The sequence below is a fragment of the Myzus persicae genome, unplaced genomic scaffold (assembly GCF_001856785.1).
Source record: "Myzus persicae strain clone G006 unplaced genomic scaffold, MPER_G0061.0, whole genome shotgun sequence".
Taxonomy (NCBI): Eukaryota; Metazoa; Arthropoda; class Insecta; order Hemiptera; family Aphididae; genus Myzus; species Myzus persicae.
The window spans coordinates 455,311-483,307 of NW_019102414.1; the positions used below are offsets into that span (position 1 = coordinate 455,311).

Here is a 27,997-nt window from a genome sequence, read left to right on the forward strand (position 1 = left end):
TTTAATAAACATACATGTTGATGTTATACATTTATATAGCCATTTAGGCAAATAGAATTCTCTATAAAGAATTTCAATGTTTCAAAACAATTTATTTAATAATGTATTACACTTAAAATATTACAAAAATTGAAACAAGTATGAATCAAAACTGTAGGCAATACTATACATTTGAGTACGAGATGCTCTGTAAAAACTCAATTGGGACATAGCACTCCAAAAATTATGCAATACCCTATGTAGCCTTTATCTCATATAACTTTTATGTGCTCGATAATGAACACAAGTAAATTAACTCAATACTTTATAAATCATAATATAGAATAATATTGAATTAAACGTATTAACTCTAAAACAATTTTTTAATTAATTTTCTTATTTAATAATAATTCAAAATAAAATAGCTGTAAGTCTGTAAATACTTGGCATTCTGGCCAAATATATTATATTATTTATTATATATTTTCTAGATATTATATACTTTTTGAAGATATTTTGTTAATTAATATTTGCAGAACATTTAAAATAGCTTTTGGATTTAACTTGAGAAAATTTTTTTTCTAAATAAAAAAGTTTGATAACTTAATAGTTAATGCAAATATAGAATGTTATACAATGTTCCTCATACCTAAGTAGTTTTTGCTTTGAAAATGTATATAATTTTTAATTTCATCATTGGAATTAAATCACACTTTTTTTCCGACACAAAAATGTTTTGACATTAGTTAGATAACCTTTGAAAAGAGGGTAAACAACAAACGTTATGGTTTATGGATAAATAAATAAACCAACGCCAATACGCCATGTTTTATGGAAAAACATGACACACGTTGTCTCATATTAGTGAACCCGTAGGGCCTTGGTCTCCTAGTAATATGTAGCCAGCAGTCACCTATTATGATATGGGTATTAAACTTCCTAGAAGGAGATCGTAAATATACGCCACCATAGCATTGGCTAGTCCTGTTTGCTTATTTTTAGGATTTATCTCATAGGTATATATCGTTAACTGTTTAAGAATACAGTATTTTTCATATTTTTCACAATATTAATAATATAGCCGGAACACGGTACAGCCTGTCAGTTGTCACTTGTCCACGTGGGCGAATCTCAATATTTCACCTGTAACAGCGTGAGCCCGGGCCAAACGATAGCCGCGGCAAGGTCGAGCTCGAGCCTCTTCAAGACTCAAGGTATCAGACGTCAGTGATAAATTCAGTCTCGCAAAGTACTTGAATAAACTTTGTAAATACCTACTCAAATATGTATTTTAAATACTTTTCCTGTTTAATTGATAAATTGAATAATGCTACATCTAGACGTAAATAATAATAAAAAAAAATGAGAATGTTCAAAAAAGGGAATAGAATATCTGAATAAATATAGGTATTTTTAATATTTTGAAATATAATCATAGAAGTATAAAATAATGGTTGTGCAAATTGTATCCTATATTTTGACTTTTGACGAAATGCCAGAGAGCGGCAAGATCTCAACAATCTCGTGCATCGAGACCATTATATAATATGTTATACTTTACACTCATTTAATATTTATGATTGAGACATTGAGTAAAATATAATATGAATATATTATGATCTCATACCAATTTACAGCCTACTGGTACAATCTAGCGGTGTTTTATTTCATTTTTCTTCCTTCGAACTACGGATCAAAAGAACTTTTATAGTTTTTAACTTTTTTACAAGTTTTTTTTTTATCCTCGCTTCGAACTCAATGAAATTAATAAATTATCATACGATGTTCGGAAAACGTCAGATACGACCACTAGAGCGTGTTATAAGGCGGTAAACTCGCGCGAGAACCCTACGTAACATAATTTTCTGTATTATCTATGCGGAGATTGGAGAACGGCCGCCCGACGACGTACATCGTCTCGTTGCGCATTCTTTAATCTATGGTTTTGCGACGATCAGCGAACGCCGTGGTCCGACCACGACAGACCACAGACGCGCAACAATATAGAACCACAGATTATATTATTAAACTGTGATTGTAATAGAACATAGATTATAATATTGTAAAAGATTCCGCCGTGCCCGGTGTGTGGAGCCGGCGGCGGGTTATCCGTTGTCGGGGAGAACGTGCGCCGCGTTTATAATACCTATTCATCGTGGTAGGACATGATAATTGGTAATTATTCGTAAATTGGACGTCGTTTTATCGTTGCGTAATAAACCATTTGCACACAAGCATATCGATTGCCGAGCACGACGCCGACGGACAAACGAATTAGTGTCGTATTGTATTTTATATCGTTTCTTTTCGTCGCCGCTCCCGTGCGCACCGCGACCGCAGTCGGCACCCACTCGTCACGGCCGGAGGCAGTCGCCGGTTACTTTAGTTCAGTACTTGGTCTGTCGCTCGCCGCGGCTGTTACTGCTCTCGGTGGTTGGCCACTCCAGTCCATGACCACGAAGACACCACGGTCCACGACAGTCGCGATCCGTCCAAACGCGGTGCATGACGTGCAGCTGATCGACGTCTCCAAAACTCCTGACTCGCCATGGCGTCTAATGCCCTCCAATCCGAAGTAACGTGAGTAGTCTTGCGCCCATATTATGTCCGATCTTCGTCGTTATTTCGTGTGCTTAGAAACACTTGGTTATCATGTTGCGAGTCGCGAATATCAATCAATTTACGTTTACGTGGGTAGGCGTAATTGAGTGACGGTAGTGCGATAATATTGTTCTCGCACCTTCATAGGTCGCTAACACTTGACAGTTCGTTCATCGTTGGTTGTGTAAATATTGATGGTCGATATATGGAAAAGTGTGACGAACGGTGTAGCTTCTAATATGGAAATGAGCTCAAATTTGTTGCATTTGACTAACATTCCGATGTCAGGCTAGACTATTTGAGTTAGAGGTTTGCTAGAAAATAAACGGATATTAAAATTGGTTGGTAAATTACTATTACTTTCAGGTCTTAGCCCTTAGGTACCACTTGAATATTTCAATTTTAAATATTAAAATAGAAGTTTACCCGAGTTTACCTTATCTCATGTCCAAGATAGTTGTTGAATATTTTTATGAACAAAACAAGTTTACTGTCATTAGGGCATTAATACCTATTAAAAACTAACATGTATTGTGTCTATGAATATATTTGGTCAATCAAATGGGAATTATCAAAATAAAATTTTGTAGTTAGACGGGACAGGTTCCTACAATAGAAGATATTTTAATAGTTTTCAATTAAAAAATCATAAATTCCTTATTACATTTGGTGATAAATTATTAAATTATTTAAAATATAATTATAGGTAGGTACTAGGTACCTACATCATTTTAATTGTGGACTCATCATAAATTATCAATATTGGTATTTATAGAATCAATTTTACCAGATTGACCTTAACATTTTTTTAAATCTATTACAACAATTATTTTGATTATTTATTTTGTATATAGTTAATTAGATTTAATTTGAATTAACATTTTTGTCTATCTATAATTTGTCTGTTATACTTATACTGGGTGATTTACCAACCATGATCACCTTGGTACATTCTTAAATTTAGTAAAGAATTTCTTCAAATTCTGATTTTTTGAATTTTTTATTGTATTTAAAAATTATACTTTAAAATTCTTATGATTTTTTTTATACTTTGGCCTATAGCAATTCAAACTTCTGTTTTTCAAATAAAAACCCTCTTACTGTAAAATATTATATTATCTTTACCTAGTTGTATTTTTGAAGAAGAGGAAGGTAGTTAGCATGATTGGGTGACTCCCCTGTAGGGCTGTAGATACCTTAAATAATACCAATATTATCAATATATCTATACATCAAATTACAATATCAATGTTAATAGCTAGGTTTGATTACTTATTTATCTTCTTATTCAAATAATTCAAAAACTAAACACTTATTAAATTTACAAAAAAATTTCTTAAGTAGATTCCTTGACCTTTTAAAATTATAGATACAATTACCTGGTTAATTTATATATCGTATAATGCTGAATACATATTATTTAGTTAATAATTGATCTTAAATCTGTTTGTGACAACCCAAGCTATTTAGATGATAAATGTTCTGTGGGAGGTCTATGGGGGGTGTAACAGGGTAAATACTCCCCTTGAGAGGCTTGATCTTATTAAATTAATTAAATTTTTTTGTTATTGGATACATTTTAATCCTCCCCCCATTATTAATTTCTGGACCTGCCACTATAGATGTCTATGAAATGTATATCCTTTTTTATCAGTAATTGCTATTCATAAAATTCTATATTACATATCTTTATAGCTCGCTTTATAGGAAGGTACATTACTAATTATTCTGAAACATAACTACCTATGGTATTTTATTTCTCTACATTGATAATACAGAAACCACACAGCCAATTTTAATAATCATTACTTATGTACTAACCATAGTATAGAGTTTAATTAATAATGGCAGCATGGACTATTTACTTTTAAAAAAAACTTCAAATTTTTAGAATTGTATTTTGTTATGATAAAATATCTAACCACCTGTTACACTAACTTGCATGTTAAACTGGTATTATATATATCAAATGCACTACTTTTATAACTTGTAAAGACCATTAATATTTCACTTTATTTTCCTATATTTTTTACCAACAAAGGTCAATTTAATAATGTATTTCTTAGCATTGATCATTATTCATTATTTTCCTATTATATTTTAATAAAACATAGTTAACTGTAGCTTATATTTACAAATTAAATAATTGAAGCAATACATTACATGTGCCTATTCAATTTTATATGTTAATGTTATGCAGCTAATATTGTTAATTTTAAAATATATCTTAACAGGTTTGAATTATTATAGTTGGATCAGAATTTTAGTATAGATAATAGGTAGTTACTTGGCTGAACCTTACCCACTATATTATCTTGTATATTCTTATAAATAAAATAATACTAATCAAATAATTATAAACTATGAGGTAGTGTTGACGGTATTGAAATTTGAAACCGGTTTTGCGGTATTAGATTTGGTACCAGCATGAAACGGTATATCATATTACTGGTATATACCGAAAAACCGTAATACCGTAGTACTGGAAAATTGATAAACATTGAAACGGTATATTGAGGTAGTAAACAATTTTTTAAAAAACATTATATTGTAATATATGTTATATTATATTTATTATTTTATTATATAGAGGATGTGGCGAAGAAATTACATTATTTAAAAAAAATGATAATACAAAGTATAGGAGATGTATTTTTTTCCATTTACAGGAAGACATTAAAGTTTTATTTTTTTTTTTTTTTTAATCATACTATTGAGGCGATGAAAATAATAAGGGTCTATCCTTTTGTAATAAGACAAGATAGATGAAAGGAGTACCTTCCCTCTTTAGCCTTTTTTTTTTAAATTGATTTTCACCAACACATCAAAAAACATTTAGGTTATATCAGGGTCGGTATACCCAAAAACTTTCACCAAACGGTTCTTCAGTATTACGGTTTTCTTGTATGCGCTTGTATTACAGTATACCGTTGCAGCAGTATTTGAGTAAAAACCGGTATACCAAAAAAAAAACCGTCAACCCTACCATGGCTTTAGATACTCTGTGTAAAACTGAAGATTGCATATCCAAATATCCAATGGTCGATTCCCAACTCCAAATTGTAGCTATAGAGAATCAATACACATTACACTTTCTTTCTTATTTAAAAATTATAAATTAATCAAGTTTATTGTTAGATTAGGTTAGGATAAAAAACATAGTAGGAAAATATTCCTACTTTGTTAATTTAAATGTACAATTGAATATTTTTACTTTATCTACTTTTTTGTATAACTGTGATAGTCCAGTGTGTCCTTTTATCATGTTATACCAAATAAATAAATATATTTTAATTTTTTTCAGAAAACTTCCATCTTCAAACCGTTTTTCGTGAGTATTGTTTTATTTATATTTTAAATTTGATTTAATTAATTTAATATGCATTACTCTATGGGAACATTGTTTTTTTCTTAAATACAAAGAAAACTGTAAAATTATATTTCATTAATATAATTACAATCATAATAATTTATTAATTTTGATTAAAATTGAGTTTTATCAATGATTTTAACGATTATAAAATATAGTTGATATTGAAATTTGTACTATATGTACCAAAGAATTCTAGTAGATATTTATTAATATATTTTTATGATTTTATATTTATTTAAATATAGTATACTTAATATTAAATACTTTGTAGATTATTACCAAAAATAATAAATGGAGGAATAGCTGGTATTATTGGAGTAACCATAGTTTTCCCACTGGATTTGGTTAAAACAAGACTTCAAAATCAAAAGCCAGGTCCTGATGGATCTTTCATGTATAGATCGATGTAAGACTATACAAAAGTAATAATAATCTTTTTACTATATTAATATTTTTAATTTAATTTATAGGTTTGATGCATTTCGTAAGACGTATACTGCTGAAGGATATTTTGGAATGTATCGAGGGTCTGCTGTAAATATTTTATTAATTACTCCAGAAAAAGCAATTAAATTAGCTGCCAATGATCAATTTCGATATTGGTTGGGAACACCTGGGTATGTATAATATAAAAAATTATTAATTAAAACAGAAGAAACACGTTAAAAACTCTCATTTTTAAGGAAGCCTTTAACGTTAATACGCGAAATGTTAGCCGGTGCAGGTGCAGGGCTTTTTCAAATTGTTGTTACTACTCCTATGGAATTATTGAAAATTCAAATGCAAGATGCAGGACGAGTTGCTGCACAAGCTAAATTAGGTATTTTCGACTATTGGTTTTTTTTTGTTAATAAAAATTGGTGTTTGACATTAATTTTAAATAGTTTTTTTTTTTATCAACTTTTTTAGAAGGAAAAACTGTGCCAAAAGTTTCAGCTACATCATTGGCACGAGAATTAGTTGCATCTAAAGGGTTATTAGGTCTTTACCGTGGTGTGGGAGCTACAGGAATGCGTGATGTAACATTTTCCATAATTTACTTTCCGATGTTTGCTAGACTTAATGCTTTAGGACCACGTAAAAAGGATGGCTCTGGTATACATTTACTTTCCCCACATGCATTTTTTAATCTAATTTGTGATTTTTGTCTATCAGGTGATGCAGTATTTTGGTGCTCATTTGTGTCAGGTTGTGTAGCTGGTTCAAGTGCTGCTTTAGCTGTGAATCCAATTGATGTGATTAAAACTAGGTTACAGGCTATTAAAAAATCTGATGCCGAATTAGAATATAAAGGAGTTGTTGACTGTTTTACGTAAGATAATATTTATAATTATAAATTAAAAAATTAAATATTTTTATATTAACTTTATTCTAGGAAAACATTACGTAATGAAGGTCCTTTAGCATTCTTCAGAGGCGGTGCATGTCGAATGATAGTGATTGCACCACTTTTTGGAATCGCACAAACCGTTTATTATTTAGGAGTAGCTGAAAGAATTATGGGCGTGAAAAAATGAAGAGGCAATATTCAGTGTAATGCAATAAAAATGTATCAGCAATTAGTTCACTTTTATCCTTACACAGTATTATTGTTAGCTCATTTTTTGCGTTTTCACATATTTCTTAGGCATAGTTATATACTTATACGAATTTCAAATTTAGTACCTATCGGTTTCAAACCATTTACCAAATTTCACTAAATATCATTGTTCAATTATTTGATTCCGAGGCCAATAACAGTTCAGGGTTGTTATGATTTTCTTGTTTTTATTATTTTTGTTGGCTTAAACAATTTGTTAAGTCGTTCTAAAATATTTTTATGAAAAAAAAACCATTAATGATACTATGATAGACAATAGTTAAAGTAGTTAACTTAAATGAAAACAATCATTTAAATATATGTTACTAATGTTAAGGTTGAAATTAACTGTGATTGTTTATGGACATTATCTTATTTGTGTACTTAAATATTACCTGTGTTGTCATGCATTCCGTGTCCAATGTAACCGTGATTATATATTAATGCCAAATTTTATACTTTACTTACTATCATTAATGATGTAGTATTATGCTTGTTTTAATTATTTTAATGATGTCTTACAACCATAATAAATTTGACAATTAACTTTATTAACTGAATAATTATGTTTTTGTTTATATGTCTTATTTGATAAAATGCTAAAACCTTTACACTTACCTATAAACTTGAGTTTGTCGAATAAAACTGGATATTATATATAACTATTCTGTTACTAACTTATTCATTTCTTGAGCAAAATAGGAATTATTTATATAATCAATAAATTATAACTTTTATAGACTCACAACAAACAAATAAAAACATTTTTAATTCTTGTAAATATTAAGAGTGAGATCACTCACATACAATTCATCACTATGTTTTTGTTTTATATTTAATATTTGTACTATACAAATCTGAAATTGAAACATATTTTCCCATTCTGTAATATACAGGTGTTCCACCAAGCATGCCACCTTTTTTCTTAAATAATACAGTTGTTAAAAGTCTGTTTATTGGAAATTTTAAATATACTTTTTATTATTATTATTAGCTGCTGGTATAAAACCATTTTAGCTCAACAATTATTTTCTTAAGGGTTTAGAAATATACTTTAAGACCATATTTTCAAATTCTCGAGATTTATAGTGCTACAAGGTATGTTCATTTTCTTAATAGAGGGACTATAGTCATTTGAAAATATTAGCAATTTATATTAATTTATAAAAATGGTCTAATAATAATAGAAAGTATCTCAAGAATTTGAGAACATGGTCTAGAAAATAAATGTCTAAATATAAGTGTATTTGGTAAATCACCCTGTATAATTAAGAACATAAAAGAAAAATGTATTGGTTTCTTCCATAAATTATAAGAAGAAAGTAATTATACTCTAGAATCTAGAGCTTAGAATTTAAATATTCATCACCATATTCAAATGTATGTGATGAAGTGCTATATCAGCAATCACCTTTCAAACTTAAAAGTATCCATTATTTTTAATAGCTTTGAACTACACAGTACATAGCCTTCATGGAATTTAATTTTGTGCCATATGTATAATTAAATTAGTCAAACTTTTATGTATCCTTTTAGGAGATTTAACTAAGTATATAATATGAGTTAAACTCTAAAATAACTAACCACAATAAATTATAGTCATTTTCTTATTATGCAATCTACAATATAATTGTTAGATCGTATCAACATTTCACGAATCAGTAATCACAACGTGAATATGGTCAAAACTGACAATGTGAATCAATAGAACTAAGAACATATTGTAATTTCTACATCACAAGAGCAACTTAACAAATGAGTCGACGTTCAGTGGTTGATATTAATTAATTTTAAGTGTACAAAAAATGACTAGTTAATAACAATGACATTGACAGATGACCCAGATGATTGGTATATAATTATGTAGCTCCATTATCTCAATGATGTTTGTTTCATATCACTTACCCGCCTAAAATTAATGGGCATTAAAGTATTAGAGGTATACAATATTGAATTACATATTTACATAGTAATCTATTATCCATACTTGATTGAATTAAGTATAAAAATAAATTTAGTTTTACTTTGATAGGTAGGTCCTACCTAACCTACTTAGTATTATTATTCATTTCTCAAGTCTAGTGTTCCAACAGTAGGTTTTATAAAAGCTATCAAACATTTATTCCTACACAAAAGTGCCATTTCCTTGTATTTTTTGAGGAGGCGCTAAGCACACTTTAGCTTAGCATTCCCAGTTTTGGGTTTAAAATTCTCATGTGTATAATTCACATATTATTTCAATATGATTATAAAATAAAAAAAAAATCATAATTAAATAAGGCATAAGCAACTTAATAACAAAATAGAGGGACATTAAGTATCGAGTGTACATCGTGAATTGTACATTGTAATTTATGTGGTGAATTTGAATTCAATGATGAATCATTCAATAATTGGCAATTGCCTACAAAAAACAACTTTGAGCAAAGACTGCCTGTAACCTATATTTATAAATAGTAAGTATCTACCAAGATAAAAAAAAAAAAAATACCTAAGAAGTACCTGCAGGTCAGGTGGCACTGAAGAGTGCCTGCCCATAGATGCAACCTCCTGTCAATAACTATTCATCAAATTTGCTCATTATACTAATGTCTAATTGCATTGTAAAGATTGTAAATAATTTTTTTTAATGAGAAAAAAAAATAGGTATAGATATTTGTATTGCTATTAAAGCAGGTTATTAAAGCAGGCGTTTTAAAAAAAGTTGGTGCAAATGTATACCCTACACCCCGTGAAAAAATAACCACGGAAAAAATACAATACAATTTCAATAATATAATAATAATTTAAAACAAATTTTCAATTTTTTCAGATCATATCTGATCAATATGGCCGTGCTCTGAATCGTTTTTATCGTAGGTAATCAATAATTTATCATTGAATATTTGAATCTAAAATTAACGTTATTTGTGGGGATATAACAATTGCACGTAGGTAATAGCCAATGGGCAATGGGTATGTTATACATTTTGTCTCATAATCTCATATGGGGTTTTTTTTTCCGTGGTTATTTTTTCACGGGGTTATTTTTTCGGGGTCTAAATTTCCGGGGTTATTTTTTCGCGGTACCAAGTAGGTTACTAATATTTATACGGGATAAACCGATAACCGGTTTGTGGTACAGCCATTTGGTTGTTTATGCATATTCGTCATTCGATGTCATAATCGATAAAGCGATAACGTCTGATATATTTAATATATCTGTACGTTTTATTATTATTCGAAAACGTCGTCGGTAACATTTACTCAGTTTTTAGTATTGCATACGCATTGGTACAGTTCGGTCTGTCATTATTACAGTGTTATAGTGTTAAAATTAAAATTTAAATTCAAATGAATAATTCATTTGAAGTGTTAGAGACAACTAAAGGCAATCCTCTAGGGTTAGAAATTGGAATGGTAAACTTAATAAAATATTAAATACACCACGACCAACGTTTAAGAATTTGTATAGCTGTCTTAAAAAGGAAGCTGATAATTCGGAACTTTTATATGCAAGAAGCTACTTAAATATGGAAGGTACACTGAGAAAAAAGATGTACACATACAATTAGACGAAAGAATTAAAAAAAAACATTAGTAGAATATGAAATAGAATATGAAATAGAATATGAAATAGATACTCTTAACGATTTAGTCAAATGCTTTGAAAAAATAGCTATTATTCAAAAATTAGAATAAGGTTATGTTTATGTACAGACCTTTATATGTTTATTGCCTTTATTGGTAATGTATCATGTATGTTAGTATTAGTACATATTTTATGTTTATACCTACGTAATGTGATCGATAAATGTATTATTATGTTTATGTATATTTTTTATGATAAGTAATAAGGTTTTTAAAAAAAATGAGACCCCTATTATGTAATGCGATTGACAAATATATTATTATGTGAGTTATTTATAATAATAATAATAATAAGCTTTTAAACACGCCAGTAAAAAATTCTGTCAGTCCTAAGCCTTGAAAAGTGTGAAGGGAAGTTAAAATATAATTAAATAGTAAATACTAGGTAAATATATACATATTGGCACAAATTAAGTTTACTGCAATACATTTATGTATTATATTATACATATATAGCATCCAAATTGTACAGTCAGGTAAATGGAAATAAATTGACCGCAAATGGCGCGAAAGAGGTGCCGACCGAAAAACATGTCTTGACCGCATCGGTGCCGACACCCTCTGAAGCTCGCCATCGCCACACTTTCTCGTTCAGATGAAGCGCCTCTTTTACAATTGACAGCGATATAATTTTATTTGCTTCTATTGCGGGCTGCGGCTTTAAAGTATAAAATATCTTCGAACTCTATGCGATAAGTCATATTTTCGTTTGAATCCTCCGTCAATTCAAGTATACCGTTTGAACGTGATCAAATTCAATCCACACTTCTTCAATCTTTTCCTTTCTTTACGAAACTGCAGGATCTGGATCTTCTTTTTGCATGTAAGTCAAAAATCTCGTAATTGTGCCTTTCGGCTGGCCGTGTCTTATCGTTAAACTTATTTATTCACCAATCAATTTTCAACTCTAATATTACGACTGATTTTAATTTTTAACGTAATATTTTTTGTAATAATTTACATATTTTCTTTTTTGTTCTTAACATAAGATAAAATTAGTAATGCAATATTTAAAAACTTAAAAATAATCTAATCTTTACCAAGTACAAATAATAATAATTTTTTTTTATTTATTTAATGAGATTTTAATGTTAAATTATGATATCTCGACAATTACAATTTATATAAATAGGTACATGATATTTGTAAAGCTCACACTATTAAATTTGTAGGCCTGATTGTCTTATAAAATTTAGTGTGTGTATAACTAGGGAAAAATGTATAGGTAGGTACCGAAGGTGTAAAAGAGACTTTTTAACTGAGATCTTTGGATTGCGAGAGATGGGCAATTCAAGAGTAGGTGTTGGAAACTTGGAAATCACAGTTATCACTACCGCAGTTGGGTAGGGGACAATACATACTGCTGTTGAGTCCCAATTTAAAAGAATGGTGTGGTAGTAATCTGTGGCCGGTGCGCAATCTGGTGAATTTGGTTATGGCAGTACGGCTCATTTTTAGCGATTGAAACCATGGTTGGGTACTTGGGTGGGTATGTTTTTGAATAAAGACCTATATAGAATACAGCGTAGGACTCTAGAAGGGAATCCCATTCCAACTTCCATAGCTCCCGTATTGATGTTCGATGTATGGTGACTAGATCAGTATAGGGACACCACAAGGGGCCCGAATAGGATTGATTGGCAGTAGAGCCGGCTAGCGAATCAGCGCGCTCATTGCTACTTATGCCTATATATGCCCTGGAGCCCATATAGAAAAGATATAGTGAAAGACCTGATTATGAGGGATAAATAATAATTATGTATTAATAGATATGTTACGATAATTCTATTGCTCTATTTTTTTGTACAAGTAATAAATTAGCCTTAAAATAAAATAAGTATTATGGTTACTACTATATATGTAATAATCGTAGTCCTTAAAGGCTTGACTATGGTTAGTTTGTATGCCGCCTGGAAAAATAATAAGTAGTTTGCAACAGGCATCGCAAAGAGCCCTTAGTCTTTTCTCAAAAACACTAATTGTCTATATGGTCTACGAAATATATAATATATATATATACTCATTACTCACTAGTTGATTGGTTTTTGAATTAGGTACATAAAAACAGGAAAATCGTTCCCTGAAAAATCGAGTAAATATACATTGTTGTAAACATCTGAACTTCAAACGCCCATAACAATTTGATTTTACTTTTCAGTAGACATTTTTTATTTGATAAAGATAAACAAACTTATCTAAACTTAACTAATCTTGTATTCAATTTTGAAAACTTAGATTTAAAAAGAAAAATATTTATGAATTTTTAACTCAAAATAATTTGTCAATTTTCATGATTTTATCAAAATTCGAACTAAATGAGCTCATCGAAAATTATTATTAATTTACTCCAAACTTTTTTTTAATTTCCATTTACAACAACTTATGAAGAACCTTGTATTACATTTTCAAGATTTTTTATCGGCATTAAATAAAAATTTCATATGCTTATAAATAGTTCAACATGAGAAAAATATATTTTGATAATTCGATGTTGTATAGACAATTCTAATATAAGCATTCAGTGAGAATTTCATGTATCCATGGTCATTATCTTTAGAGTTACACTTAAAACCAAAATCGACTTTGCATACAAATTCGGAATTCCCATTTTTCCCAGCGCTTTTCCAAAGTTACTGTGAATATTAAATTTTAACCTAACCAACAAGATACACTCTCCCACCGGAAAAGATACTAAATAGTTGTAAATCGAATCATTATTTCGACTACTTATCGTGTACAGACTCAACAAATAAAAAAACTCACATCATTGTAAAATCAATACATTCATCGATTCGCTCAGAATCTAAAATAAAATTACAAACATAGCCCTGCATTTGTCGCAGTTGCATCCAGGGAACGGTCATCAGTCGCCGCGATATAGAAATATATAATATTATGTACAACACTGACGCAATGCGGTCTCGCAACAGGAGGGCAACTCGTACTCACAATGACACAGGTTGGAGTAAACGGGTGGATGAAAAAGGGATCGCCGGAGAGATTGTCCTTGAAAACGCAGAGCCTCCTACCACTTTCCGGTCAGTGGCTATCGTGATCTCATCGTCCTGTCATCAGTGCGAGTGCACCCATCCATGAAAAAGTAAATATATACGATATATCTATTTATTTTGTTACGGCACATGCGCACCACCCACATCTCTAGGAACCGGTCACTAAAGGGTCCTGAATATATGTACGACAAGTGGAGGGTTTATTTTGCGGAGTAGTGATCAGTGCGTTTTTCTTTCGACTCATGTAGTCGCGTTACCTATCCCTACTGCGGCGTAGTCCTTGTAGGCAGTGAACTTGGTAAGTTTGCACATTTTTATTACATCTTATATTTTGTTTATATTACCTCGAGAATCCTCCGAAAATCAGGAAGTAATTACGTAAGCTCAATGTTATCTGATGAGTGATGACTGACAAGATCTCAACCACTTATTAGTGTAACTAATCACCTTGTAAGGAGTATATTATCCAGATATCTTAAAATCTTTTAGTTTAGTCGTTTTTACATTATTACAGTGGTATAAATACCTTCAAATTAGTCCAAGTATATAATGACATATAAAATAATGAAAATAAAAGTATATATGGCAAACGTAAGATTAGAAATAAATTCAAGTCTATACGATGAAATATTTTGGAATTAGAACAAATCAACTAAAATCATTTTTTGAATAATCGGTATTGCTTATATAATTAATATCCAATTTTATCAACATTTGATATTTAAACGCTCACAAAAATATTAATTTAACTTTATAAAAAACTATTTTTCCAGTAAGGACGTATAATTGGAATCTTGTACTTAATATTCAAGCTTTTTGATCTATAAACATAAATTAAGTTCTGTTAATGAATGGTCTCCTCTTCATGTTATTCATGTCTTTGTAAATATTTTGTTATCTTTATTACTTATTGTTTGTTATTATAAACAGATTGAATATATTTAAAATAAAAAAAAAACATAAATCAAAAAGTTGATAACGTAAAATGTTTATACATTACAAAATATTTTAAGTATTACATCTTATTATCTTATTGTCAAGAAAATACTTTTATGAAATTATTTAGTAGAATTTAAATTCTCTACAACTGATAGGTATTCCTTTCTAACTATAATAAAAATACAAAATCAATTTTGTCTAACACTGATGTTAGGCATAGATATTCTCGTGTTTATTTTATCTAATAAGTAATAAGCCAACAAGAAGACAAAATCACATTTGCTACCTGAAACTATGCTCAAAATTAAAAACTTTATTACATTATTCTGCTCCAAAAATTTATCTTGACAAGAAAATAATATTTTAAAAAACCACCTTCAATGAATATATTTCTTTTCTTTTCTATAAAATCTAAAATATAATACTTTTTAACGTTAAAATTCTGTAAAATGGCAGTTTTGTTAAAATGTATTTATTTGATGTCACAAAAAAAAAAAAAATAAATAAATAAATAATAATACAGCAATAACAATACCAATATAATTTGTATATTCATGAATTAAACAACAATTTACACGATAAAACTTGACACTAATCTACAACAAAGAAAAAAAAATTCACTCAAAAATATTAACTTAAAATATGTAGACTCAAATGAAATAATTGTGTATTGAACCTAAACTATGTATAGATGGGATGGTTATAATTTATTCAATTATTAATATTTACCAAATGGAATGCGAAAAATATTTTAAATAGAATGTTTTATTTTTGTTTTTAATACGCATATTATTGCTGTAGGGGGTTTTCTGCAATTATTCAGCAAATTTTCTGTTTGGATTGCGACCGAACAATGCAGTTCGTACCGCTGGTACCAACTGCTGTGCAATCAGTTCCAATCGCGATTCCAGTGTGTTACAAATTTTTATTTTATTCTTATGTGCCAACAACTCAATACCACCACAAGTTTGGGGGGCTAAAAATGAATCGGTATCCAATTTCAGAAATACATCCTTATTAGATGCTGTCTTATACTCTGCTGCCACTTCTTCTACTAATTCTTCCACAACTGATAAATCAACTTCACGAACACGTAATGTAACATTTTTCTCCAACAACTAAATAGAACAATACCAAAAATTATTTTTAAATATTATCATCCAAATTGTATGAACAATATTGATATTTGAATAGATTAATAAGTATTATAATTAAATACAAATCTGGTATTAATACATTATTATAAATTGTTTTAAAAAAAATATAGGCAAAAAGTACTTTTAAATAGATAAAGAGGTATACAATTATAATGAAGTTGTTGTACCTGTATGTGTTTTCTTATTAACATACAACTAGCCAAATTTAAGATTCTTCAAAAGTATACATTTTGACCTATTATGAAATTTCAGGAAAGAATATTATCTAGAGCATCTTTTAAGTATTTTTTTTTGTTTTTTTAATTTTGAAGTTTTATGGTCATTTTTAAATGTACAATATCTTCTTAGTTTACTATAGAAACCAACCCAAACAATTATATTTTGGTGCCCATTTATAATAATGACAAGGTGTATAATATTCAGTTAAAAATAAATTTAGGATTTTAAAATGTATTATTTAATGCAAGGACAATTTAATTATTTGAATACCTACATAGTGCATAACTATTGCTAATTGTCTAACCTGTAAGATTGCTTGCAATATTAATTTTCTAAGAACTTCTCTGTACAAATCAGGGTTATTTGTCACTTTGACCAGACGCTTCCTTGCTTCATCTAATACATCACTGACATGATCTTCTCGCACTTTTAATGTCTTAAGACGTGCTTGATTTAACATATTAGATGATTGACTAAAAAAATGTTTATTATTAAAACACTATATTATACTAGATTCTGTTTATAATATATATGTATCAAAATTGTATCATAATATCATGTTATATGTTCGATCAAATTGAAATGGAATCTAAAATCAAATAAATAATTATGTCTACCAGTTTATTTAGGCACTTTTTTCAAACTTTTTCTTGAATTAATGAATAAGATTACTATTATTTGTAACTTATTTTAGATTTCAAAAAAATAACTGTACTTTTACATTTTAAAAATCATTTTTTAATAATTCTTAGAAAGATAAAGGAGGTTACTTAATCAGGCAACCTTTTTTAATAACTGTTTCCCAAAGTTTATAAATAGTTATTTAACAAATACTAGCAATCTGCAATACCTACAAATAATTTATTTTATGTTTTCTAATTTACTTTTAGTATAAAAAAAAGATTAAGATACCTTTATCCATTATAATAATTAATTACTAGTATTTATAATGCAATAATTAATTCAGATGGATAGTTTTTGTACGTTTTATCCACACAACTAATGTAACCTTGAAGTGGGCAAGGGTGTGTTCAATTTGTAGACAAACACTTCAGAGACACACTCACATTTTTTTCTGTAACTCCACTTGTTTCTCTTTGCGCTCAAAGTACTCCATGATCTTGAGTCGCTGGTGTTGGACCAGACGGCCCTTTTCAATGTTGAATTCTTCTTCGGCTTTGGCGTCGATTTCCTCGGCTTTCTCATTGGCTTCTTGTTCGATGAAGGCCATCATGTGTTTGATCTGTGGAAGGAAAGCATAAATCGATAAGTAAAGATTGGGCTGTCATAAGCTAACACAGAACACAACGTCAAAGGAAAGACATGGTGACGACGAAGTGACCGCAAGGTGTCGGTAAGACATTAGTCGTCGTGGACATACACAGTCCTACAAGATACTTACTTGTTTTTGGACATCGGCATCGCTGAGCGCCATTTTTGGACCGTGTGCTGGACGTGAAAAATATAGACGAAATGAAAATCCGGAAAATCGGAAAGAGTGTGAAAAAAAAAATTGGGAAACGGGCGACGAGCAGCGAAATGGAACAACCAACGCCCAATGGTAAATTAAGTGCAACAGCAGTGCGACGGTCTGGTGGGACGGGGACTGCGGTGGGCGAAGTGGGGAGCCGAGCCGTAGAAGAAGATATCGCCGCGTTATCAGCGCGTTATCGTCGGGATGTCTTGGTAGACGGGAATTTTTTGCCAACGGGGCGGCCAAAATTGTCGTTTCCGTGGGCCACGGCCCGGGCGTCGAGAGCCGACGGATGCGCGCTCGGGACCCGAATTTTCCCGGGAACCCGGGGCCGGCGGACCGTCGGGCCGTTTTCTCTTCCACGGGCCTGCGCTGGTGCTTTGTTTTGCCCACCAGACGTGTTATTGAGTTGGTCGGCGGCGGCGGCCGAGTAGGTGTACTTATCGTGTATATAGGTACACACACACACACACGCACACACGCACACGACCAACACACACAGTCGTCCCCGCTCGGCCGTTTCGCAAAAGTCTACCTTACGATAACTATACATACGATATATATATCGTTATAATACAACACGAGACCGTTGCCGACCCTCACCACCAGGGCACCGTCAATCGTCATCATCATCATCGACACCACCGCCGCCGCCGACACAACTGCTGTTGCTCGAGTCGCGCGTCTAGTCCGCGAGAGTTGTTACAGAACGTTAGCGGTTTCGGCAACTCTGGTTTTTCTTTTTTCTTTTTTTTTTGTTGCCCATCATCTTTTCCTCGCTCCACGCCGTCGTGTCACACCGACCACTGTCCGCCAAAATCGTTTTTCGACCATAATTATTTATCCTCATCGCGTATTTTTATCTACTCAGAGTCCGCCGCCGCCGCGTCTTAGCGCGTTCGTGTGTGAGTGTATATCTGTGTGTTTGTGTGTGTGTGTGTGTGTGTAACAGTACGCTTTTCGGCACCACACGCCGCCGCCGCTTAACACTGTAAATCGCGCGCCAACATACGGACCGTGCGTCGGTGCCAAAACGACATCGTCAACAACAACAACAACAACAACAGCAGCGACGACGACGACAACAATAGCAACAACAACGACGTCGACGACAAGGACGACCGCGTCAACACGGACGGTAGCTTTTGCTCTTGAGCGCGCTGGCGCTGGCGCCAGGCATGTCGGCCAGCGGACGTCGTTGAACGGATCGGCAGACGGCCGTCACCGCTCGCGCACTTCCATTTGCGAGCACCTCCCCCCCGAAAGGTAAGCACCGAGCGGGGCCGCCGCTGTACGTGTGTTATTTCGAGAACGCGGCACGCTCGTTTTTCACGGTCGCCTGCCCGCCGCCGCCGCTTTTTTGATTTCCTATCATCTTCTTTGTCCTCTCTCGTCCTCGCTTTTTCCCACCGATCGCCGGTGGTGGTCCACGCATGTTTTTTCCAAGGGAAGTCCGTTGGTCAGTCCTTCAATCTTGCGACTGGACCTCGGAACAATGAGAACCATGCTCGCACCGCTGTGCGTGGAATTCGAGTCCAATAGGTATAGTGTTGTGTGTGTCTGATAGGTATTTTTTCGCATTGACGTCGCTTCACGTCCCGGAACAGCGTTGTTACATCGTTCTTGTGGTTGTCAGAGCTCACCGATTGACCGACTCGTGTTCATGTTGATTAGTAACATTTGTTTTAAAGTACTCGATCAATGTATACAAGGAAAATATTCGGTGTAATACTCTAAAACCGACAGGTAACTACTCGATGGTAGTGGACATTCATATATATTCAATATGATGGTATTACACATATTTTATGTTTTCTTGTAGTTTAGAGCAATGTACATAAGTAAATGATAGATTAATAGATATGTTATGCTGGGAAAATGTGATTAGACATTTAAATTCCGAGTACCTATGTATTTTCTAAGTCCATACCTACTTATAAATAATTTAAAATGTATTGCTTGAAGTGATCATGAAAATAGAATTAAACTGTTTGCGTTTTTTCTCAAGATTATATTTTCAATTTTGATTAAAATTATTTATTATTCATTTATTTGGTTAGTTTAATTTAATGCTAATAAATGCAATACTATGCTAATAAAAGTTCATTCAAATATTTTGCCGTGATGCTTAAGAATTGTACAGTAATTAACCTTATTTTAATTGTTTTTTAAAACTGCTCTTCGGCTTGTCCATGTGATGTATTTGAGTTAATGCTATTTTAATGAATAAGTACCAACATATCTACCACTAAGATGATAATAATTTAATTATCTACCTAAGTATCACTATATATTTACCACATTAGTTCATTAAATATTATGTTTATTAAGTTGTACTTTGATTGGGTATATTATATTTATATATATATGTCATAGTACAAATGACAAAAGTTAATCCTTTCCTTAAATGCATTATATTTTATAGTTAGGGTATTCTGTAAATTTATAATGCTATTTGTTAGTGCCTGCTAGTAGTTTAATAAAAATGCTATAAATCGGGTACCTATAATATAAAAAACAATGATATGTCCTTACGCTTTTTATTTACACTCTTCACAAGTGGGTACCACAACATTTTTAAAAAATCACTATAGATGTGAGTATGTGACGGGGTATGTGACTATATTAAACTGTTGACCTAATTTATGATTAACAACCATCAATATTATTGTTTTAATTTTAACCGAAACAAATAGATAAGATCTCTGTCAACATTGAATATTGACTGGTAGTTGTATTTCAGAACAATATTGTTGTAAAAAATAAGTTATTGATCTTAGGTATAATACATATATTTACAAATCAGCATTCATGACATATTGTTGTTGTATATTCGTAACCTAGGTATACTTGGTAATTATAATTTTAATTATAAAATAACTATTGACATAACTAAAAAGACAAATTTTTGTTATCTGACCACTTTGAAATATCTATCATAACAGATATTTAAATTATATTGAACCTTCGTTAACTTTGTATGGCTTTAAACAATTAAAAAAAATATATATTTGCAAGTGTAATTATAAAAAAAAAACTTATCAAACATGTATGTGATTAAAATTAAGTAAGTAGTCATTGAGAACCAATTGAAGGTATTGGATGAATAATATTTTATGCATAGTGCACTGTTAACTATACTGACAATACCTATGTATATTATATATTTCAAAACAAAAACTAATTGGGTACTCAAGTGTTTTTTCTGTAAGTTACAGTCTTTGAAAAATTTGAATTAATAAAAAAAAAAATTATAGAGACATCATTATTATTGTTATTGTATTGTTTCATTTTTAAAATAAGGCCAATACCTACATATACCTACATAAATAATAAACACTTGATTATAATAGTTGTTATTATTTTTTATCTTAATATAATATATTCATAAAATTTAGTGGTAATTAAAGCGTACATATTATGTGTGCATACAATAATATAAATAATACCTATATACTATATAATGTTATAGCGTTGTTATCTATTGCATTGTACGTATATATTCATATGTACATACACATAATTTAAACCATTATGACAGATTATTTAAAATGTAGTATTGTACTGTATTATGGCATATTGTACTTACACTATTTATTATTTTGGTGAGCTGTATAACTTTTGTAATTTTATAATTTAGTACATGGAACACATTTAAACATAATTAAATTTAGTTAATTAAACTGGTTTTCAGAGTGTCTTACTGTGTTTGATTTTTAATGATCTGAACTAAACTTAAAACAAATGACATAATTGTATTACTTAATACTTACTGAATTATCAAAATAAATTTACATAAATTTGCTCTAAAAAATGGTGGTATATAAATCTTAATTAACACCAAAAAATGTATAGAATAAATGTGTATAAATGTGATAGCTTGATAAATTGATAAATTAAGTATCTAGTTAAAGAAAAAACGTATTAAGGGTTCAAACTCTTCAAACTTATTTATTGTAATTATATCACCCCTACATATTATATAGTATTTAGTAAAATGTATTTATCATTGACTTGTCTTTAATTATAAGGTTATTATTTTGTTCAGTTTTAAAATTATGAAAATTAAAATTTGAAATATATGGCAATAATGTGTTCATTATATCTATACTCTGCTCCAGATGAGAACTTTACCGTTTTAGGCATGTCGATTGATGACAGCGATCGGTCTGGGGGTCACTGTGATGTTCTCTCCTATTTGTAGGAGTATTTGTAGTTCTATTGATTGAATTTAATGTAGTTCTTGTGTTCTAATAATTGTGTACCTAAATTTCTTAATATTTTCCTAACTTTTTAATTATAAGTTATATAGGTAATTCAATTAAATATATTGACTAAAATATTTGTTTGTATTTTATAGCAAGCTGAATATAAGACGTGTGCTTAGGCACATTACAAAGTTAACAACAGGCGCAACAGTGGCTACCGCGGCAGCAAGCAAATGTTTACACCACAACACCAACAGCTGTCGCCTAATCGGGCGTCAATCAACATGCAGTCGCCACAAGCCAGTAACCTATCGAGAGGTATATTTCAGAGAGGCGGGTTTGCGACCAACCCCGGAGCAGACAGGCGAAATCATATGCCGGGTATCGCATCACTCATGCAAGAATGGTTTGTCACAAATCCTAGAAAAAAACAAATGTATATGTACTATAGTTTGACATGTATACATAATTTAATAAAGGAGTTCAACATCATTGGCGAATAACGCAATGAATAACTATGGTGGGTCAAGTTCTAGTAGCAGTCGATCTACGTCTGGCTACAACTTGTCATCCCAGCATGGTTTTCATTCGGCATTTGGCGGCAACCATGTTGACAATGGCAATGCAGCACCTCCTATACTGGACCCGTCGGAGTTTCCTTCTCTCACCACTGGACGTATATCCGGCAGTGGGCAAGGAGACAATGTCGGTGTTCTACATTCCAGCACAATGCCTGCAGGAAAACCTTATGGTAAACATTCACCATTCAAATCATTTGATCAGCTGTTTAGTAGTGAGTTAAAATCGTTCTGTATTTGTGTGTTAACTTAGTGGTACAATTGTATAAACTATTAAGGGACACACAATCTTGTATCATGCACTTTTAAACCATATTAATTGTGCATTACTATTATAGTGGGAATGGTGAAAGCACCGACGTCCGAAACGAGCGAATTTACAATGAGTAGTAAAGACTTCCCAGCATTGCCTGGTACGCAACCTCTCAGTGTTACAACTACCTCGTCTACGACAACGGATCCAAACCAACAGTCCTCAACAACAACTTCTGGCTCGACGACCATTTCATTAGATCAGAATGGAATGCAATCGTCTACTGACCATCTGTCAGATCAGAGACTGAACAACCTGAATAGCCAATCGGACAATAATTCTCAAGAAAATGGAGACTCGGGAACCAAAAAAGGAGTGCAAACATCACCTGATGGTTTGTGTTTCAAATGGATTGTGTTGTTCATCAAACTTAATTTTAATTTTAATATAGGTAAAGTGACTAACATACCTGGTAGTATGGTACGTGATCAATTTGGTATTGTTGGTCTATTGACATTCATCAGGGCAGCAGAATCAGATCCCAACTTGGTATCATTGGCTCTTGGACAAGATTTAACTGCGCTAGGGCTGAATTTGAACTCACCTGAAAACATTTACCCAACTTTTGCTGGCCCTTGGGCAGATTCCCCATGTCGGCCGCAAGACGTTGAATTCCATGGACCTCCTGAGTACATTATTAATCATGGAATCAGGTAAAAAAATTAAATATAACAATAATTATATTTTTTTGTTACCTAATGTTGTTTATTTTACACTTTAGGGATAAGTTAGCCCAAGTCAAGTTGTCCAGGTATAAAGAAGACCTGTTGTTCTACCTCTTTTACACTAATTATGGTGATGCGATACAATTGGCAGCGGCTAATGAATTGTAACTGAATTTTTATACGGTTCATTCCTCACAAAGTGATGATATTAATATACAGTTTAAATTTGTATAGGTACTCTCGAGACTGGCGTTATCACATGGAAGAGCGCGTATGGATTACGCAAGCGCCTGGATTGAGTTTAATAGAAAAAACTAGTACATATGAACGGGGCACGTATTATGTATTTGATGCGCTCACGTGGCGCAAAGTGCCCAAGGAATTTCTGTTGGAGTACAGCAAGTTGGAAGGTCGACCCACCGTACCAAATGTGCCGCTCACCACCCCTAATCTACTCTGACACAACGAGCACCGTCGGGGCGTAGACGCACTGCCAACAGCGACCGAACCTGACGTACACCAGCCCACGACGGTCGTTCTCAATGCAGCCATCGTCAACTCCTAAAAACCCCTTCTCACTCCCAGAACCCCAAGTATATATGAAATACCTACAGAACAATACTTTCTGCCCCTTTCCCCCCACAATACACTCCTATGAAATGAAATAAAAATTATACAAGTATTTATAATAACCGATAGATTTGCTGTCATTTTTTCTGGTGAATACACTCACACCATAATAATTTAACATTTATTATAAATAAAACAAAGTTATTTATAGTCATTTTATAAAAGAAACTTACGTACAATTTTGTAAAGACAAAATAAGCAAAGATTAAAAAAAAAATCATTCTTCATTTATTAAGATTATGTTATTTGTTTTTAAGTTGATAAATAAAATTTTGAAACAATAAATAATTGTTTTTGTTTATATTTTTCCCTTTTCTAAAAATATTGAATGGTTTAAAAAAATATTACACACACTCAGAACCAATTGAAACACAATATTAAAAAGCCAAATGTTTATTACATAAGTATTTCATTAACTATGAATTAAACAGCAAAAAAATAATTAAAATAAATCTGCAGTTACATTTTGTTAAACATTTTTATTTCTCAGGTTTTACAAGAGTTCAGGTAAATATTTCCTGATGATTCCGTCTCTGCATGCAGTGTATAAAAACCTTGTATCTGTACTGACATCATAGATTGGTTCAGCGTTGGTACCAGTCAAATATGCTTTCTTGCCATTAACCGACCGTATTACGCACGAACCATCACCATGTCCGCAAACCACTAGTTCTTTAAACAAACAGAGACAACGGACTGGCGAATTGGTATCAAATATACAGTGTTTGATTACTAGTTGATCGTCTAGCCACATAACACGTCCGTCATTGCATCCAACATAAATTTGTGCATCTTCATTCAAATGACAAGCATTTATTGGGCAGTCTAAATTGTTTGTAGCAAGTATCTTGCGGGCATAAACTCCGATCAACGACAGGATTCCATTTTCACAGCCAATTAAAAGGCATTTATCATCTGTCCCAATTTCTATGTCAGCTGCAACAATAAATACACAAAATTGTATCCTAAAAATCCCTTCAATCTTATCAACCATCTATTTTATAAATGTTTATGATCAATATATTGATCTAAAAATTAACTTTGTAAACAATGAAGACTGAAAGTGTCTTGATTATGGAATTAATCTTCGACATTTATATTGATTGCTTAGGTAATTTCTAACAGTGCTCTTAAGTGGGAAAATGTTCAAACTAGAACACTGGCTAAATCTTAGGATGAGAGTCAGTTAGATTGAGCTCAGATTTGATGCGTTTTAAATAATACATTTTAGTAGGTAACTCAATATTGGTGAAATTGTCAATCCATCTTTGATATTGATGAAATATACGAAAACATATGTTTTCAAAATTGGAAACCTTAAGTATTTACTATTTATTAATTTTTATCAAAATTCTAGCTCTAATAATGGATGTGCACAACAATTGTCACAATTTTCAATTCTTTGTAGGTACTAGCTACTTTATTTATATTTACTAATATATTTGTTTATATGCATATTAACTGTTTGAAATATTTTATGTTATACCTATATTACAATCACTAATTATACTACTTACAAGCGGGTATATTTCGATCTCCTAGATTTAAACTTTTTGGTGAACTAATTGAACAACAATTTATGTATGTTGTAGGATTTAACTTAATGAGATCGTCTATTACTTTTCCACTCCCAACATGCCACAATTTTGATGTTCCATCTCTAATAAAATGTAAATTTAAAAATTAAAAATAATCACTTATTGTTACTGATTTTAATAATTGTATGTTTAAATACTTTGAAACCGATATTATATTTCGTCCTCTGTCTATAATTGCTAAATCAGTAACAGCTTTTGTATGCCCAACTAGTGTTCCAGCACATTCTCCAGTGTCAGCACTCCAAATTTTGATACGTAAATCGGCCCCACAACTTAATACAACCTTTACACTAGGAAACCAACGACAACAATAAATGTCACCATAATGTCCTGTCATTGTAATCTATAATCACATATTAGTAACAATTAACAATGTTAGGATATTAGGAAAAAGTCTAACAATATGATAGTTGTTTTCTCAAACGTTTTTGCCCAGATTATTTTCCAATATCCAAACATTAACGTTTTTTAGAATTTAAATAATTTTTATGTAGCCTTACTTCTTTTTCTTTCTCGTGATCTAAGCTACTCCAAGACTTCAAAACACTATCAGAGGCAGACACACACTGGCCGCCAACCACATCTAATGATGTCACCTAAAATAAAACTAATGGTTTTAGTGTAAAATCTTTTATTAGAAGCAAGCAAATTGTACTTACGCTAGCATTATGAACATCTTTGAAAACCCTGTAAGGTGATAACAATGTGACCGATGGACAGGACAAATGCTTTACTTGAATGGCATGTGACGATACAGATTCAACTTCAAACCCATTCGTCCCTTGTATAATGGGTATTCCATTGAGCTTATGTGACTTGCATTGTAAATGACCATGTGTACTAGGACCATCTTAAGAGTTACATACAAATAAAATGCTGTGTTTGTATATTATTCTTCTTAACAAAAGTATAATTGTTTGTTAGAGAGTAAGGAATAGAATGAAATATAATGTATGGTGTAAAATGCAATAAATAAGTATTATATTTACTTCTTGGCTTGACAGATATCCAAACACGGTTTTCGACGGATCTAAAATTAACAAAAGTATAACCAAAGGTATTGCCGACATATTTTTTATTTTAAAATTCACCTGATGCATTCATCCCAATCATGTTGAATATACACAGAGTACTCATTCATAATTGAGCAACCACTTGAAAATTGTCTGAAATAAATATTTGTGATTATAATTGATTATAGAAATACCAAACTCTCAGTTGTTGTGAAAAACAAAATAATGTAAAAATACCACATACAGTGCATAGTAAAGTACAGGCCCGGATAGAGCCGGCGAGTTACCGAGTTGAACTCGGTGGACCGGCTTAGTTGTTATATTTATTATTAATCTATGTCAACATTACTGCTTAATATAATATGTATAATTTATATTGTATGATATAATATGATGTTATTGTTAAAATATGGATACCTATTAATGACTTTATCTTATTGAAAAATGGGCCGTTAACTTTTTTAGGGCTGGTTAAAATCGTAAAACTCGGTGGGCCGGTACCTTGCCTATCAGGTGCTGGTAAAGTATCAAACGCAATTAAAATTGATTGGTTCAGACGGTCAAAATTATTAGTATTATTATTATTTATTTAAATAAAAACAAGAAAAAATTAAAGATTTCTTCTATGGCCAAAAAAATATAGAAAACAAATGTTAACAAAAAAACTGATTATTACATCTTTACACAACATGTAAGTTAACGTCAAAAGAAATTATACTCAAACTCTCGAATTATCAATATACAGTATTTATAACTACCTACCAAGTGTATTATTCAATACATTTTTTATATTACAGTAGAACATTGTACTAAAACTTGATTTGTATAGTTCGAGAAATATTACCTAATTACCTTAATAATGATCACTCGGGCAGTGGTTCTAGAGTCAACTCAATTTCTTAAATAATTTGAACAGATTTGTGTAACGTGTAGTCTATACTTTTGAACTTAGCACTTTCAGAAAAAAATAAACTATTAATAAATAAGCAATAACAATTGTCAAAATGTCAATTTCCGTTTGAAAATTAAT

The 27,997-nt window shown here is 31.4% G+C and overlaps 4 protein-coding genes across 7 annotated transcripts; 2 read left to right on the top strand and 2 right to left on the bottom strand.

The window, feature by feature from the left end:
• The first annotated feature begins 1,976 nt into the window (after positions 1-1,976).
• Positions 1,977-8,095, top strand: LOC111032058 (mitochondrial glutamate carrier 1-like). The gene is made up of 8 exons (XM_022312242.1): positions 1,977-2,559; positions 5,885-5,911; positions 6,225-6,359; positions 6,424-6,570; positions 6,637-6,773; positions 6,863-7,048; positions 7,109-7,265; positions 7,329-8,095. Exons 1-8 carry the CDS (start codon positions 2,528-2,530, stop codon positions 7,468-7,470), a joined length of 963 nt encoding a protein of 320 aa, XP_022167934.1. The 5' UTR covers positions 1,977-2,527; the 3' UTR covers positions 7,471-8,095.
• Positions 8,096-14,368: 6,273 nt separating this feature from the next.
• On the top strand, positions 14,369-24,551 carry LOC111032062 (CCR4-NOT transcription complex subunit 2). Of its 3 annotated transcripts, none has more exons than XM_022312246.1 (7): positions 14,369-14,471; positions 22,323-22,576; positions 22,650-22,963; positions 23,087-23,395; positions 23,453-23,714; positions 23,783-23,890; positions 23,961-24,551. In XM_022312246.1, the coding sequence occupies exons 2-7, from the start codon at positions 22,404-22,406 to the stop codon at positions 24,184-24,186; spliced, it is 1,392 nt and encodes a 463-aa protein (XP_022167938.1). In that variant the 5' UTR covers positions 14,369-14,471; positions 22,323-22,403; the 3' UTR covers positions 24,187-24,551. The 3 variants fall into 3 exon arrangements, with proteins under 3 accessions (XP_022167938.1, XP_022167939.1, XP_022167937.1); XM_022312247.1 differs by lacking the exon at positions 14,369-14,471 and adding an exon at positions 18,406-19,228 and having other exon boundaries at positions 22,650-22,921; XM_022312245.1 differs by lacking the exon at positions 14,369-14,471 and adding an exon at positions 18,408-19,228.
• Positions 15,639-18,063, bottom strand: LOC111032063 (V-type proton ATPase subunit E). The gene is made up of 4 exons (XM_022312248.1): positions 17,891-18,063; positions 17,556-17,731; positions 16,793-16,961; positions 15,639-16,230 (listed from the first exon to the last, which is right to left on the bottom strand). The coding sequence occupies exons 1-4, from the start codon at positions 17,921-17,923 to the stop codon at positions 15,928-15,930; spliced, it is 681 nt and encodes a 226-aa protein (XP_022167940.1). The 5' UTR covers positions 17,924-18,063; the 3' UTR covers positions 15,639-15,927.
• Positions 24,552-24,733: 182 nt separating the features above from the next.
• LOC111032065 (proteasomal ATPase-associated factor 1-like) lies at positions 24,734-27,973 on the bottom strand. 2 transcript variants are annotated; one of them, XM_022312252.1, is made up of 8 exons: positions 27,812-27,973; positions 27,046-27,120; positions 26,944-26,984; positions 26,614-26,804; positions 26,455-26,550; positions 26,092-26,297; positions 25,874-26,016; positions 24,734-25,292 (listed from the first exon to the last, which is right to left on the bottom strand). In XM_022312252.1, exons 2-8 carry the CDS (start codon positions 27,093-27,095, stop codon positions 24,850-24,852), a joined length of 1,170 nt encoding a protein of 389 aa, XP_022167944.1. In that variant the 5' UTR covers positions 27,096-27,120; positions 27,812-27,973; the 3' UTR covers positions 24,734-24,849. The 2 variants fall into 2 exon arrangements, with proteins under 2 accessions (XP_022167944.1, XP_022167943.1); XM_022312251.1 differs by having other exon boundaries at positions 27,820-27,972.
• Between the last annotated feature and the right edge of the window lie 24 nt (positions 27,974-27,997).

What these genes read in the sequence shown, in the direction of transcription:
- LOC111032058 (XM_022312242.1), top strand. Translation starts at nt 2,528, where the DNA reads ATGGCGTCTAATGCCCTCCAATCCGAAGTAAC. An exon ending in GCCCTCCAATCCGAAGTAAC is followed by an intron (nt 2,560 to 5,884) that starts GTGAGTAGTCTT and finishes AATTTTTTTCAG; the next exon opens with AAAACTTCCATCTTCAAACC. An exon ending in TATTGGTTGGGAACACCTGG is followed by an intron (nt 6,571 to 6,636) that starts GTATGTATAATA and finishes CTCATTTTTAAG; the next exon opens with GAAGCCTTTAACGTTAATAC.
- LOC111032063 (XM_022312248.1), bottom strand. Translation starts at nt 17,923, where the DNA reads ATGGCGCTCAGCGATGCCGATGTCCAAAAACAA. An exon ending in ATGCCGATGTCCAAAAACAA is followed by an intron (nt 17,732 to 17,890) that starts GTAAGTATCTTG and finishes TTCCTTCCACAG; the next exon opens with ATCAAACACATGATGGCCTT. An exon ending in GTGGAGTTACAGAAAAAAAT is followed by an intron (nt 16,962 to 17,555) that starts GTGAGTGTGTCT and finishes ACATTTTTTTAG; the next exon opens with TCAATCATCTAATATGTTAA.
- LOC111032062 (XM_022312246.1), top strand. Translation starts at nt 22,404, where the DNA reads ATGTTTACACCACAACACCAACAGCTGTCGCCTAATCGGGCGTCAATC. An exon ending in AGTGCAAACATCACCTGATG is followed by an intron (nt 23,396 to 23,452) that starts GTTTGTGTTTCA and finishes ATTTTAATATAG; the next exon opens with GTAAAGTGACTAACATACCT. An exon ending in ATTATTAATCATGGAATCAG is followed by an intron (nt 23,715 to 23,782) that starts GTAAAAAAATTA and finishes TTTACACTTTAG; the next exon opens with GGATAAGTTAGCCCAAGTCA.
- LOC111032065 (XM_022312252.1), bottom strand. Translation starts at nt 27,095, where the DNA reads ATGAATGAGTACTCTGTGTATATTCAACATGATTGGGATGAATGCATC. An exon ending in GATTGGGATGAATGCATCAG is followed by an intron (nt 26,985 to 27,045) that starts GTGAATTTTAAA and finishes TGTTAATTTTAG; the next exon opens with ATCCGTCGAAAACCGTGTTT. An exon ending in ATCACGAGAAAGAAAAAGAA is followed by an intron (nt 26,298 to 26,454) that starts GTAAGGCTACAT and finishes ATGTGATTATAG; the next exon opens with ATTACAATGACAGGACATTA.